The 16440-nt window shown below is 42.1% G+C and overlaps 1 protein-coding gene across 4 annotated transcripts in view; it reads left to right on the forward strand.

The window, feature by feature from the left end:
* Positions 1 to 16440, forward strand: part of LOC109895221 (tubby protein-like) — a 113403-nt gene that overhangs the window by 40000 nt on the left and 56963 nt on the right. The window contains exon 1 of one of the 4 annotated variants that reach the window (XM_031831142.1): positions 10721 to 11442. The exons of the other annotated variants lie outside the window; for them this stretch is intronic. Within the exon in view, the coding sequence (XP_031687002.1) occupies positions 11405 to 11442 (38 nt within the window). The 5' untranslated portion in view covers positions 10721 to 11404. Of the gene's footprint in view, positions 1 to 10720; positions 11443 to 16440 lie in introns of those variants that run through there. 4 annotated transcript variants of the gene reach the window in all.

The raw sequence follows: 16440 nt of genomic DNA on the forward strand, positions 1-16440 counted from the left end.
GTATGTGCGTCAGCAATTTCTCTCTCTTTGTTCCAAGATCCACCAAACGACGTAGGCTTCTCCTTTCGAGCTTAGATCTTTTATATATGATTAAAACATGTTTTAGCTCGAATTTGAACTTAGTTTGACCAGTTTAGTCGACATATAATATGTCATTTTGAAGTTTCGATGCGCAACCCATAGATTTTTGAGTGCATTTCAGCCGAAATTAGTCTCGTTTGACAACACAAAGACACACATTTCAAAGGGAAACGCTGGTTTTGGTAAGTATGACTTCTTCCACAACTTCTGATCGAACAACGGCTAAGGTAAGGGAAGATTTATGTGGTTATTATGTGTTTCTGTGGACTCCGAAATAGCGAAGCCATATTGCTTATCTATGAGCCCCGTCTCATATTATTGACAAGTGAACGAATTCTGTAACGTTAAAAATAAATGTAACACAGCTGTTTTATTAAGAAGAAGTGTATCTTTCTAAGTATATGTAGAACATGTATATTTAGTCAACGTTTATGATGTGTATTTCTGTTATCTGGCAGAGTTACCATAATTTCTCCGGGCATTGTTGTAGCATTTTTTAGCCATGACCTTCTATGTAAACCGTGATTTATGGATATAATTAGCATATTATTGAAAAAAACATAAATGTACTGTATAACATGTCCTATTCCTGTCATCTGATGAAGATTTTCAAAAGGTTAGTGAATTATTTTACTTTTAATCCTGCTTTTGTGATTGCATCTATTGTTCTACAAAATGGCTATGTAAATTAGCCTATCTTTGGTGGTGGTTTGACATAAATATGTGCTATGTTTTCGCCGTAAAACATTTTAGAAATCTGACTTGGTGGCTAGATGAACAAGGTGTTTATCTTTCATTTGAGCTATTGGACTTGTTAATGTGTGGAGGTTAAATATTTCTAAGAATATTTTTTGCGTTCTGTGTGCTACTGTGTCAGTTGAGCAGTGGGGGAAGGTGCCATAGCGGGACATGTGGTGCCAACTGGATAACACAGTGCCACCGATGCGGCCCGCTACCAAGGACTGTGGGCTCTCCTCCGAGAAGAGTAAGACATTCAAGCGTGTTAACCCTCACAAGGCTGCCGGCCCAGACAGCATCCCTATCCGCGTCCTTAGAGGATGCGCAGACCAGCTAGCTGGTGTGTTTACGGACATAGTCAATCTCTCCCTATCCCAGTCTGCTGTCCCCACATGCTTCAAGATGGCCACAATTGTTCCTGTACTCAAGAAAGCAAGGTAACTGAACTAAATGACTATCGCCACGTGGCACTCACTTCTGTCATCATGAAGTGCTTTGAGAGACTAGTCAAGGATCATATCACCTCTACCTTACCTGTCACCCTGGACCCACTCCAATTTGCTTACTGCCCCAATAGGTCCACAGACGATGCAATCGCATCACACTGCACACTGCCCTATCCCATCTAGATAAGAGGAATACCTATGTAAAAATGCTGTTCATTGACTATAGCTCAGCATTCAACACCATAGTACCCTCCAAGCTCATCATTTAGCTTGAGTCCCTGGGTCTGACCCCCGCCCTGTGCTACTGGGTCCTGGACTTCCTGACGGGCCACCCCCAGGTAGTGAAGGTAGGAAACACTGGCACCCCACAAGGGTGTGTGCTCAGCCCTCTCCTGTACTCCCTGTTCACCCATGACTGAGTGGCCAAGCACGTCTCAAACTCAATCAGTGAAGCAAAGACTTTTGGAGGATGCCTTGGTGTCAAGAAGGGCAGCAAAGAAGCCACTTCTCTCCAGGAAAAACATCAGGGACAGACTGATATTCTGCAAAAGGTACAGGGATTGCACTGCTGAGGACTGGGGTAAAGTCATTTTCTCTGATGAATCCCCTTTCCGATTTGTTTGGGGCATCCGGAAAAAAGCTTGTCCGGAGAAGACAAGGTGAACGCTACCATCAGTCCAGTGTCGTGCCATCAGAAAAGCATCCTGAGACCATGTATGTGTGGGGTTGCTTCTCAGCCAAGGGAGTGGGCTCACTCACAATTTTGCCTAAGAACACAGCCATGAATAGAGAATGGTACCAACACATCCTCCGAGAGCAACTTCTCCCAACCATCCAGGAACAGTTGACGAACAATGCCTTTTCCAGCATGATGGAGCACCTTGCCATAAGGCAAAAGTGATAACTAATTTGCTCGGAGAACAAACCATCAATATTTTGGGTCCATGGCCAGGAAACTCCCCAGACCTTAATCCCATTGAGAACTTGTGGTCAATCGTCAAGAGGCGGGTGGACAAACAAAAACCCACAAATTCTGACAAACTCCAAGCATTGATTATGCAAGAATGGGCTGCCATCAGTCAGGATGTGGCCCAAAAGCTAATTGACAGCATGCCAGGGCGGATTGCAGAGGTCTTGAAAAAGAAGGGTCAACACTGCAAATATTGACTCTCTGCATCAACTTCATGTAATTGTCAATAAAAGCCTTTGACACTTATGAAATGCTAGTAATTAAACTTCAGCATTCCATAGTAACATCTGACAAAAATATCTAACGACACTGAAGCAGCAAACTTTGTGGAAATTAATATTTGTGTAATTCTCAAAACTTTTGGCCATGACTGTATGTTGTGAAATTGTTAGATATTACTTGTTAGCGATTACTGCACTGTCAGAGCTGGAAACACAAGCATTTTGCTACACTCGCAAAAACATCTGCTAAACACGTGTATGTGACCAATATAATTTGATTTGGTGCAATGCCTTATGTTGCTGAATAACACTAGTCTGTCACATGTATTGATCTAGGAAGCCCCACACAAACCCAAACTATATCCTACTCTTTCTTGGCAGTGATGACAAACACCTTGTGTTGTTGGACAGACATTACCACAGTTTCCTTGACCTCGTGTTTCTTTTGGCAGATAGATTCTATCTGATGAGAAGTGGAGGACAGGGCTGGGTGCAAATAGACTGCAGATGTATAATTCAAGACATAAGAGTCATTTTCAGTAAAAAGCACACAGATGTTTGTCACACAGTAGAAGCTTTGAGGACTTTTTATGCGTGTGCTCCCCCCATTCTCCCCCCTTTTTGAGGAGTGCACCATAAAAGTGTGAATGAGATTTGAATGTCAGTCAGGGTGCTGCTCCTCGAACTGAACACAGTCACATCAGACCCAATCAATACTGGGAAGCAGCCAATGCCCCCATTCACTTCCTGTTGAACGAACACACACACACACACACACAGTTGTAAAGCTGAGCGATGTAGTACTCAGCCTGAAATAAGGAAGCCTCTGTTTGTACAAATCCCTCACAGGCACCCTCTGAAACTGCCTCTTGGGTCTCAGCCACCACCCCATCACTGCGGATTAAGTTTCTGCTGGATAATATTTGCATGTACAATTTATGCACTAATGAAAGCGCATGCAGAATCCAGCTGAATCCTCCTCCAGCTGCTGTACTTGGTGTTAATTAGAGGCATATGACATCTAGCTACAGTGCCTAGTGAAAGTCTACAGACCCCTTGCACAGTTTTCACATTTTGCTGCCTCAAAATATAATCTAAAAAATTAAATGACATTTTTTTTCTACTGATCTACATATCCTACGCCACATTTTAAAATAGAGACAATAGAACATTTTCTAATTGAATAAAACATAGAAACAATGATGTCTTGATTGCATTAGTACTTGGTTGAAGCACCTTTGGCAGTGATTACAAATGTGAATACTTTTGACTGATGCTGCCAACTTTGAACAACTCTTAGGGAAACATATATGCATTGTTTTTATCAAAATTGCTCACGCTCAGTACATTTGGTTGGAGGTTATTGATGGCCAGCAATTGGTGGACAGCAATATTCAAACCTTCTCAAATTTTCAAGTAGGACTGAGACTGGACCCCTCAGGAACCCCTAACACTGCTTGGAAAGCCATTCTGGTGTGTCTTTGGCATAAAAATGTGTAATTGTCTGGTTGAAATATAGATCTCTATTCGGTTAGGTATTCAGAAGACTACAACAGGTTTTCCTCTAACTTTTTACCTCGGCTTTTCTACTTTATTTTTTGATCCTGACAATCTGCCAGTGACCAAGGGTTGAAACCAGTTCAGGGAACAGAATCGAAAACCGGAAAATAACCAAATGATTTGAGGTACAGAACCCAAACTGGAAACGAAAATGATCTACACTGTTCCGGAACAGAACCGTTGTTTTAAAAGCATGGGAACCAGTTAATAACATTATTTTATGCTCCAGGCATTTCTTTCCAGTCCCACAGAAATCGCAACAAAGCGCCTATGCAAAGCCCTCACTCTTTAGTCCTACCTGTAGATAACAAAAAAACTCTGCATCCCTGACAAGAGTAGCCAAACTGTGTTTAGTATGCCCAGTGGCACAGCAAGCACGGAGAGGCCACTGCTGGCCTGCTCTCCAGGCACCATTACATGAGCATGAAGCCGCAGACTCTGTCCAAACTCGTTTCCTAAAATGTATTCAAAGGCCCTGTAGACTGAGCTTAATAAGGCATTTTTCCGGTAAATTTGTCTTTATTTCGAACTACTATAAGTCTCAGCCTGTATGCACAATTTATAGACTATAATGATTTAATACAACGAAATGTTGTTTAAATGCTGAGCGCTTAACATCCCTGACTCCCTACCAGCCTTGTGTCATACTCGCAAATGCTTCACAATGTGTTACTTTGTAGGCTATAATTGAAATAATATAGCCTGAATAATTCATTTTCTTAGGCTCTCTGTCTGGCTCCTGACCTATTTAGTGTTTATATGCTGTTTAATGTGACATTAGCCTATTTGAAATAATAAGCACTTCTTTACATTCACCTTTCTTTACATTCACATGTTTAAAAAATATATACTTTTCATTCAAATCATATGGTTTGGTTTCATTATTACAAAACAAAATGGTAGGTTCGGGTAGTCACAACAATGAATGGGTGGGGGTTAATTGTGATTTTAATGAATGGAGTGAATTTTTCTTCCTGTGAACGAGTGGTTTTTAGTGGAGCGGTTGGAAAGGAGTGCTGAAGCAGAACTCCAAGAGCAATGAGCGGAATTTCCGACCGCTCAACTCCGCACACATACTCTGCTCTGCACACACACACACACTTTTTCTCTATCTATCTACCCAACGTTTGCTCTTGTCCAACGTTAAACCAACTCGGAAGTTCAAAGACATTCAAAGATCCTTCATAGAAGCCTCTCCTCTGTTGGTATAATTCTGTGGGCCAAATTCAGATAATACATGTCATAACTTGATGCCCAGCGCTTCAAGGCAAGCTTCTTCCATCCTCTCTCCTCCCCCTCAAAATGTAAGTTGCATCTCTCACTCTACACTTTGACACTGTGTGTGTGTTTGTCTTTCATTATGGTTAAACCACGCTGTTACTGAAACATACAATTAGCTCTTAACGACTTTACTACACAGATTAAATTGCTATTAAACCCGCTCCATAGCAAGCTGCTTTATCCGCACTGATTGGTGAAGTAATTTAATGTTGTATTTTTTTAAAGTATGATTTCAGAGGTTTTAAAAAGAACAGAAATCTGTACTTTATTTGGTTCGAACCGGTTCAGAACTTTATTTTGCTGGTCGGAACAGTGGAGTGGAACGGGGGGAAAAAATGGTTCTGTTCAAAACGAAATGATTGGAAAATTATTTTGTTTTCAACCCCTGCCAGTAACAAACATACCTATAACATGATGCTGCCACCAAAATGCTTGAAAATACAGAGGGTTGCAATCTGTAATGTATTGGATTTGACCCAATTTAAGACAAAGTACATTTCTTTGCCTTGTTGTCTTGCAGTATTAATTACGTGCCTTGTTGTCTTGCAGTATTAATTACGTGCCTTGTTGTCTTGCAGTATTAATTAAGGGCCTTGTTGAAAACATAATGGATGATTCGGAATGGATTTTGTAACACATCCTTTCATTTTGTCATTAATTTTGTCATTACATTTTTGGTTAATTTACAATTTTCTATCACTCTGAATCCATTTTAACCCCTTCTTAGATGGCAGCATATAGGGCTGTTTTAGTTCTAAAGCAATCGCTGTACCCATTAAAGGGCCTTGTCCTGGCTGGTTGGTGCTGGGAAGAACTGAAAAATCAATTGATACAGTTGAAGTCGGAAGTTTACATACACCTTAGCCAAATACATTTAAACTCAGTTTTCACAATTCCTGACATTTAATCCTAATAAAAAGTTAGGATCACCACTTTATTTTAAGAATGTGAAATGTCAGAATAATAGTTATTTATTTCAGCTTTTATTTCTTTCATCACATTCCCAGTGGGTCAGAAGTTAACATACACTCAATTAGTATTTGGTAGCATTGCCTTTAAATTGTTTAACTTGGGTCAAACGTTTCGGGTAGCCTTCCACAAGCTTCCCACAATAAGTTGGGTGAATTTTGGCCCATTCCTCCTGTCAGAGCTGATGTAACTGAGTCAGGTTTGTTGGCCTCCTTGCTCGCACATGCTTTTTCAGTTCTGCCCACAAGTTTTCGATTGAGGTAAGGGCTTTTGTGATGGCCACTCCAATACCTTGACTTTGTTGTCCTTAAGCCATTTTGTCACAACTTTGGAAGTATGCTTGGGGTCATTGTCCATTTGGAAGACCCATTTGCGACCAAGCTTTAACTTTCTGACTTATGTCTTGAGATGTTGCTTCAATATAGCCACATAATTTTCCTGCTTCATGATGCCATCTATTTTGTGAAGTGCACCAGTCCCTCCTGCAGCAAAGCACCCCCACAACAACATGATGCTGCCACCACCGTGCGTCACGGTTGGGATGGTGTTCTTTGGCTTGCAAGCCTCCCCCTTTTTCCTCCAAACATAACGATGGTCATTATGGCCAAACAGTTCCATTTTTGTTTCATCAGAACAGGGGACATTTCTCCAAAAAGTACGATCTTTGTCCCCATGTACAGTTGCAAACCATAGTCTGGCTTTTTATGGCGGTTTTGGAGCAGTGGCTTCTTCCTTGCGGCCTTTCAGGTTATGTCGATATAGGACTAATTTTACTGTGGATATAGATACTTTTATACCTGTTTCCTCCAGCATCTTCACAGGGTCCTTTGCTGTTGTTCTGGGATTGATTTGCACTTTTTGCACCAAAGAACGTTAATCTGTAGGAGACAGAACACGCTGTCTTCCTGAGCGGTATGAAGGCTGCGTGGTCCAATGGTGTTTATACTTGCGTACTGTTTGTACAGATGAACGTGGTACCTTCAGGCGTTTGGAAATTTCTCCCAAGGATGAACCAAACTGGTGGAGGTCTACAATTTTTTTTCTGAGGCCTTGGCTGATTTCTTTTGATTTTCCCATGATGTCAAGCTAAGCGGCACAGAGTTTGAAGGTAGGCCTTGAAATACATCCACAGGTGCACCTCCAATTGACTGAAATTATGTCAATAAGCCTATCAGAAGCTTCTAAAGCCATGACATAATTTTCTGGAATTTTCCAAGCTGTTTAAAGGCACAGTCAACATAGTGTATGTAAACTTCTGACCCACTGGAATTGTGATACAGTGGATTATAAGTCAAATAATCTGTCTGTAAACAATTGTTGGGAAAAAAACTTTGTGTCACGCACAAAGTAGATGTCCTAACCGACTTGCCAAAACTATAGTTTGTTGACAAGAAATTTCCGGAGTGGTTGAAAATGTTATTTTAATGACTCCAACCTAAGTGTATGTAAACTTCTGACTTCAATTGTACTTGATTGAGACAGAAATCCTGGGATTTGTTTTAAAGCAAACCGGTGCTGTTCAACAGCTCTGGTTGGAATATGTAATCAGTGGGATTTTAAGAGGCTGTGTCTTCAGAAACATAATGCTATTGTGTTTTCCAGGTATGAAGAGGTATTCTCAACAAGCTTTGTGTCTACTTCCTTCAGAGTACTGTAATACTTGTCTCTCTTAGCAAGATTAATTAGTTAGATATTGAAATGTCTTGTCTTCAATCAGTTGGATAAGCAGGTTGGCCACATGCTGTTTTCCAATTACACAACAAACAAACACTTGCGTGCGCATACAGACACATTGACAATGGTAAAGGTAGTTCATCAGAGAGTGTGCATGGCATGTCCTGCATGCCTGATCAGACTGATGTATTATTAACAGTGTGGCTCCTCTCCTCCAGAACTAAGCTCTGCGGCAGTGCATCACACTGGCTGGACCAGATATTTGAAGAGACCATGCACATTTTACCCAGAGCAGCATTTTCAAAGGGAATCACATCAGCAAGGGTCCAGGGCACAGGACCATTATCACAATCACTGATCCTGCCATCCTTCAGTTTCCACAATGCCTCTGGACAAGCCTCTCACAAAGGTCTGTTTTGGAACAATCTAATTGCTCTGGGTAGTTTATAGTGTTTGTCCTTTAATGATATAGCCATGACAAGAGACAGCGCCTGAAACTTTTCTCGTTGAATTGATTCTGTCCAGGGCTTGTTGGACATTTACTGCAGTATATTACATTTCAGTCCTTGGACATGTGTAGGTGAGTGTAAACAAGGAGGGAGGGAGTCTGGTAGCAGGGGCACAGTGAGAATTATGATGATGATGATGTGATGGCTAGCAGGGAGGGAGGGAGGGCGATCAGGGAGGGGGGGAGGGCGATCAGGGAGGGAGAGAGGTTGATCAGGGTGGGAGGAAGAGACCAGAGAGGGAGTCTGGTAGAGGAGGCACAGTGAAGATGATGATGGAACTAAAGGGGCCCCCTGCTGTCTGTCATCTACCTGACCAGATCAGCCCCAACTTCAAAGGGCTCCCACTCTGGCATCAAATATTTACCAGCCTGCTGTGCTTACACCTGCTCTGAGAAGACGAGAGGGGAGTAACTCATCTGTCTGTGCTCTCAGACATCACACACTAATAAAGTACAGCACTCACTCTGGTGGACTGATGTTAGTAATGTCAAGGCTTACTATGACAGTCCCACTTTACTGTCATGCATTTAGAAATGTGTTCACAGTGTTTTATCACAGGCTAAGCAATCTGCAGCACAATGTTTAGTGTTGAAGTACAGTCCAGTGGTGCAGACAGACTATTATGGCTGAGCTTGATGATGGTAATGATGATAACTGTGAGGATGGTGATGGTAGTGGTGATGAAGATTTAGCTTATTTTCAACAAGCCAATATGTCAGAGGCACCTTTTTATTAGCGCTGTTGCCTAGCGAGAGTTGTCATATGGAGCAGCCAAGCCCTCAGAAGATTAGAGTATGTGGATCTCTCACTATACAGTTTAGGAGGGACAGAACGTTGTACTTACTTAGTATCCCTGGACATTGTAAATATAGTTCTGGAACTGACCCTGTATACAGTATAGTATGCTTACTTACTTTATCGTGTTCTTATTTTTTATATCTTGTGTGTTTTTGTTCTACCTTGTTATTTTTAGTGTTACACTGTTGTTGATTACTGCGTTGTTGCGGTTAGAGCTTGCAAGAAAGGCATTTCACTGTACTTGTGCACGTGACATTAAAACTTGATACTCCCCCAGGGCCCAGGCTTTCTCTGGATTGGCTTATTTCACAGAATTTGGAAGACTGTAATTTACCTCCATTTTATATTTCTACAGAAGCCTGTGTGTATTGCCATTCAGTTCTGTGTTTCCCAATACACCAGCGTACCAATGAACAGTAGCCTACGGATCAGTGATGCCTGTCGTTGAGGCATACCGTAAATAATTGAGAGAGAATGCTGAAGCGCCCTCAATACTGCCTGCACTGCCTCTGACGTGTTAATCTGTCACATGACTCCAGTGACATTTTGACTAGCATTGTGTGCTATCGTGACTAATATGCAGTGAAAAAGAAAGCAGATGACAGTATATCATGCCATAATGTGTGTACACAGTATCTGTATCAAAAGAACAGTCTTATCTACACTGCTCTGACCTTGTTGGGGAAAATGCATGCATGTTCCCCCATGCCTCAGCATACAGTAGCACATCCTTAAGTGTGTGTGTGTGTGTGTGTGTGTGTGTGTGTGTGTGTGTGTGTGTGTGTGTGTGTGTGTGTGCGCTGGGTGGTACAGCAAAAGGTCTGTCAGCAGTGCTGAATATTAGAATCAATAGCCAGGGTCACTGAATGCACACTAAATCAAAGTGACTGAATGTGACCATGATAGAGATGAGCAGGAAAGAGCACAACATCCCGATGATGAAATACAGTTAAAACACTGTGTCTGGGGATGTTGTGGTGAAAATACAGTATATGGAAGGGCATTTTTGTTACCATATAAAACTGGATGTTCACCAGGTCAGTCTATGTCATGGAAATGGCAGGTGTTCTTAATGTTTTGTACACTCAGTATAGGTTTGACAGAGAGAGCAGGCTGGTGTACCAGATTAATAGTTTATATATTTTATTTTGAAATTGAATGTTTATTAAACACATCTGATTTGCATTTTCAGTTTGCTGATTAAGCCAACATGGAATTGCATCAATAAGCAGTTTTAAGGGAAATATATTTGATTGATTTCATGTTTAGTAATAACCATCAGAACACACTAACGGTGGGTGGGGGGCAGCAAGTGTGTGTGTGTGTGTGTGTGTGTGAGAGAGAGAGAGAGAGAGCGGGAGAGAGAGAGAGACTGAGGCAGTCATTATCACAGACAGACAGTGTGTCTTTGTCCGGAGCATGTTAAATGACTATTACAACTACTCTGCACAGTCATATGTTAATGACATCCACTCTCAGAGAATGAATAAATCATGTCTCAGAAAACACATCTGAGTCCATGCTTTAGCAGCTAGGTGTGTGTGTGCGCGTGTGCGTTGACGCGGGAGGAAAGACCGAACGGGAACACTACGGCTGAAACATTTAAAGCAGCGAGACAAAAGAGAATCTCTTGTACCTGTTTCCTCCGCCTTGCAGCTTGGTGCTCGATTCCGCTCTAACTGATGCTCAGAGAGATCGTGTGAGAGATTGAGTGCCAGGGATAGAGAGGTGGAGGAGAGAAGTGAGAGAGCGCTGAGAGCGGGAGTGAGAACAGAGCAGGGTGTGAGCGAGATAGACAGAGCACGAGAACCAGAAAGAACGTGCACATGAAGGAGAGGAGACTGAGAGAAGGGGGTTGTTTTATGTGTGCTGCTTGTGTGCATGAGTGAGGAGCCTTCCTGTCTGGATCGTTAGTCATCTCCAGCCAAGCGCTGGGCTCTGTGCTCCATAGGCTGTACTGACTAAGGAACACAGGGACATACAGACAGAGGCTAGGGGACTTTGAGAGGGCTGTGCAGAGGATGTGCTGGCTGCGTGGGCTCTGTCGCCGTGATCGCTGTCTCCAGACCCCTCAGCTGCCTCTGCTTCGCTCGGCTGCTGGCGCAGGTCCCCACTTAGCCCAGCACTTGGAGGACATCAGCAGTCAGTGGTAGAGAGATGAGCTCCAAGCACTCTTCCGACTGGATCCCCTACAGGTACAGTACAGTTCTCTGCGTGCTAGTCAAGACTCAACAGACCACAAGAGAAGGGAGTGGGTGGATGTTTGTGTGTACAAGTGTGAATAGCTATGCATGTTCTAGCACTATTAAGGATAGAGAGAATAAAGGATAACACCTGGGAGCATGCTTGGAAGTTTAGATTGTTGCCATCAATTGACTATTCGCTAAGCCCCACCTCAGAATTTTGGGCAACAAATCTCAGTGCTTCAATGGATAGAAACTTTCCATGAGTCTGACACCTCAGGCAACCTCATGTGAAAAATGGTTTTCTTTAAAATATAAATTGTTTAAATGGTTAAATAATTGAACAGTGCACATGGGGTAGTACTTTCTACTGTGATTCCTGAAATGCAGAGCCTCGTGGAGTATTTTTCAAATCTGAAATTATTTGTTTATTTGCTCAGCTGGTTAGCTATCTCAGTCTCATTGACCACAAAATGTTGCTTACTAGCTAGCCACTTAATATAACTTGTTTTCTCTAAATGCATGTTAGCTAGCGAAGTTAGCCATGTTGTTGATACAACTCCCAACTGCTGTCAACATCAGGATACGATTTGAGAGCACTAGCTAGTTTAGCTCCAAAAGGGATCTGCATGCATCCCAATATGGCGACCAGAGTATGGGCGAGTGGGTGTGTCGAAAGGAAAGTAGTGGGCATGTGGAAAGGACTGGGTGTGTCAAAAGGAAAGTAGTGGGCATGTGGAAAGGACTGGGTGTGTCAAAAGGAAAGTAGTTGGCATGTGGAAAGGACTGGGTGTGTCAAAAGGAAAGTAGTGGGCATGTGGAAAGGACTGGGTGTGTCAAAAGGAAAGTAGGATGGCATGTGGAAAGGACTGGGTGTGTCGAAAGGAAAGGAGTGGGTGTGTCGAAAGCACTCTGCTATAGGTTAGATGGTTTTGATTGGTAGTGGGTGTTTTTATTTTCTTTCATACAATTACCGCACATTGAGCTATCCCACTGTGAGAGTTTGGACTTGTTTTTAAACCAGAGGATTGTAACTAAGTTTTATACAAATAACTGTACATTTTCAGTTATAAAACTGATTGTTTATTTTTTATTAAAAATATTGATGGTTGTACTCTTGCTTCATGCGTTGTATGTGTGTGCTTCCTATGACTGTCACCCTGATATTGGTTACTAGTTAGCTACTTCGCACGCTGTTGCCGGACAGTAGTGCTTGTCAAGCGGGAGAAAAGGGCACTGTGTCCTGGTGTTGCCATTCATGCCCTCCCCATTGAGCAGTAGACAGTTATCAATATAGGCTGCTATCCTAATTGATATAAAAAAAATGGCCATGTTAGCTTCCGCCGGCGGTTATCGACACTTCGTGCAGTCCAATCAGACACGCAAAATTGTCTTGAGTGGCAATAAATCTGCCCAATTGGCTGATTTGCTTTCCATACACCCACTCCTTTCGACACACCAACTCGCCCATACTTGCCAAAAGCTGTTAGCTAGTAGCTTTGACTGCATGCTGACTGCATGCTCTGGAACTTTGGCAACTACTAAGAATTTTGTGCTGGATGTGCCGATGTTCAAAGCAAATGGAGCAGCTTTATTTAGGCAAGCCTAAATTACACTGTGTATACAAACATTAAGAACACCTGCTCTTTCCATGACATAGACTGACCAAGTGAATCTAGGTGAAAGATATGATCCCTTATTGATGCCACATGTTAAATCCACTTCAATCAGTGAGATGAAGGGAAGGAGACCGGTTAAAGAAGGATTTTTAAACCCTTAGACCAGGTATTCTCAAACTGGGGTAAGCGCAATGTCGTCGGGGGTGTGCCAAATAAAATTGTGATTTACATAATAAAAAAAATCTGTACATTTATATTTTCCAACGGGGCTATACATTTGCGAGAGGTTTTTTTCTCACCTGAGTAGCCTTGTTTCACTGCCAAAAATTAAACTATCTAGTGTTCAGCGAAATAACAACACAATGTCAAATACAGGTAGCTTAGTCAAATAATTAACATCCAATCACATTAACCGTTACTCTCTCGCAGGAAACCTTCACTCTTGTGCAGACATTTAGAAATGAAACATGACAATTTGAAAAATAAGCCACAAGTTTTTTGAGCGAGAATAAAGATGACTTTATAAAAGCAACAGATACCATTAATAGGAAGGGGCTAGAAGAGTCTTATATGGTGAGCTACCGAGTGGCTAGGACAGGCAAGCCCCATACTATTGTGGAGGACTTAATTCTTCTTACTGCCGTGGATATGGCTGGGACAATGCTGGGGGAAAAGGCCCACAAAACTATACAGACAATGCCTTCATCAAACAACACTGTTTCACTACGCATCAGTGACATGGCAAGAGATGTTTTAAATCAATTACTGCTTCGCATACAAGCCAGTGAATTATATGCGTTACAGCGTGCCTGCCACAGCTCCTGGATATGTCTGTTACATTTATGGGGGGTCAATTAAGGAAGACCTCCTTTTCTGCAAACCACTGGAAACCAGGACAACATGAGAGGATATTTATAAAGTACTAGACAGCTTTGTGACATCAAATGGACTTTGGTGGTCAAGATGTGTTGGTATCTGTACTGATGGAGCAAAAGCCATGACAGGGAGACACAGTGGAGTGGTAACGCGCGTGCAAGCAGTTGCTCCCGACACCACTTGGGTACACTGCAGCATCCACTGAGAAGCTCTTGCTAATTTTCACTTGTCTGACCGTTTGCATGATGACGAGTTTCTCACACGACTGACCTATCTGGGTGATGTTTTTTCTCACCTGAATGAACTCAATCTAGGATTACAGGGACTGTCCGCAACTATATTCAATGTGCGGGACAAAATTGAGGCTATGATTAAGAAGTTTGAGCTCTTTTCTGTCTGCATTAACAAGGACAACACACAGGTCTTTTCATCATTGTATGATTTTTTTTGTGTGTGCAAATGAACTCAAGCTTACGGACTATGTCAAATGTGATATAGTGAAGCACCTGAGTGAGATGGGTGCTCAATTATGCAGGTACTTTCCCAAACGGATGACAAAAACAACTGGATTCAACATTGCATTGAGTTATGTGCATCCTTTCAAGCACACCCTTCTCATTCATTAACCTGTGGTGAGTTGTTCACAATTTTTGATGAACAAATAAGGTTTTATATGTATGATGGCTAAATAAAGAGCAAAATTATTGATTATTATATTATTATTGTGCCCTGGTCCTATAAAAGCTTTTTGTCACTTCACTCATCTCGGGAGTTGATAGGCTTGAAGTCATAAACAGCGCAATGCTTGATGCACAACGAAGAGCCGCTGGCAAAACGCACGAAAGTGCTGTTTGAATGAATGTTTACGCGCCTGCTTCTGCCTACCACCGCTCAGTCAGATACTTAGATGCTTGTATGCTCAGTCAGATTATATGCAATGTAGGACACACTAGATAATATCTAGTAAAATCATCAACCATGTGTAGTTAACTAGTGATTATGATTGATTGTTTTTTATAAGATGAGTTTAATGCTAACTAGCAACTTACTTTGGTTTACTGCATTCGTGTAACAGGCAGTCTCCTTGTGGAGTGCAACGAGAGAGAGGCAGGTCTTTATTGCGTTGGACTAGTTAACTGTAAGGTTGCAAGATTGGATCCCCGGGCTGACAAGGTGCAAATCTGTCGTTCTGCCCCTGAACGAGGCAGTTAACCCACCGTTCCTAGGCCGTCATTGAAAATAAGAATGTGTTCTTAACTGACTTGCCTAGTTAAATAAAGGTGTAAAAAAATACTATTTTTAAAAAATCTGCAAATCGGCACCCACAAATACCGATTTCCGATTGTTATGAAAACTTGAAATCGGCCCTAGTTAATCGGCCATTCCGATTAATCGGTCGACCTCTAGTGTGGACCATGTTAAGTCCTTATGTGGATGCCAAGGAACTGGAAGCTCTCGACCCGCTCCACAACAGCCCTGTCATTGTGGATAGGGGCGTGCTCTCCTTTCTTTCTCCTATAGTTCACAATCAAGTCCTTGGCCTTACTGACATTTTGGGGAGGTTGTTGTCCCTGGCACCACAATGCTAAGTCTCTGACATCTTCCCTGTAGGATGACTCGTCGTTTCATCAGCAAACTTGGTGATTGTGTTGGAGTCGTGCATGACCGCACGGTCGTGAATAAACAGGGAGTACTAAGCACAATTTATGCAGAAATCCAGGTAATTCCAAAGGGTTCACATACTTTTTCTTGCCACTGTATGTGTATTGAACACTATTCCAGAGGAAAAACAATACTGCGTGGATGTTTTGGAGTCTAATAACTCTGAGGAGGACGTTGGGAAAAAATGTATTGGGTATTGAGTAGACTGATACCCCATTTCATTGATCCCCAATCCTTAGGTAAAGCTGTACAGTCCAGTGCAATATGAATGTCAATACACACAAAAGGCTGACTGGGGAGGGGATTTCACACAGTCACAGTCCCGCGATAAGAGCTACAACGCTAATATTTGTGTAAACTCTTCACAGTTGTATTCTGTGGGTGTCACCAAATAGACTGATACCCCATTTCATTGCTTCACATTCCAACCTTGTTTAACATGATCTATTCTAAATATGGCACGATTCCACCATTTGTAACCTTCTGCATCACTTTCAAAAACATACTTTTATTTTGAAGGCAAACCGCAAATTCCACTATTGTGCCTAATCCTTATTGTGGCTAGCTTCACAACACATAACCCGGTCCGGTCGAGCCTCACTAGCCAGATGAAGCTAGCTGTCTGCTTGTAATGTTAGCTTTGGGCAACAGGGTAAAGTAGCTGAACCGAAGTTCAATTTTATTAGGCAAACAACAAGTGGCTACCTAGATAATACTTACTCACAAGGATTCATAAATCATTGCTAAGAATAATGAAAATGACTTCAGTTTCTACTGGTCATTTGTTTTCAGGCTGGTTGTATTGGTGCTAGCTAGGTATCAAGCTAAAGCTAGCTAGCTACCCCAGAAGTTG

This window comes from Oncorhynchus kisutch, linkage group LG8, assembly GCF_002021735.2.
Source record: "Oncorhynchus kisutch isolate 150728-3 linkage group LG8, Okis_V2, whole genome shotgun sequence".
Lineage (NCBI taxonomy): Eukaryota > Metazoa > Chordata > Actinopteri > Salmoniformes > Salmonidae > Oncorhynchus > Oncorhynchus kisutch.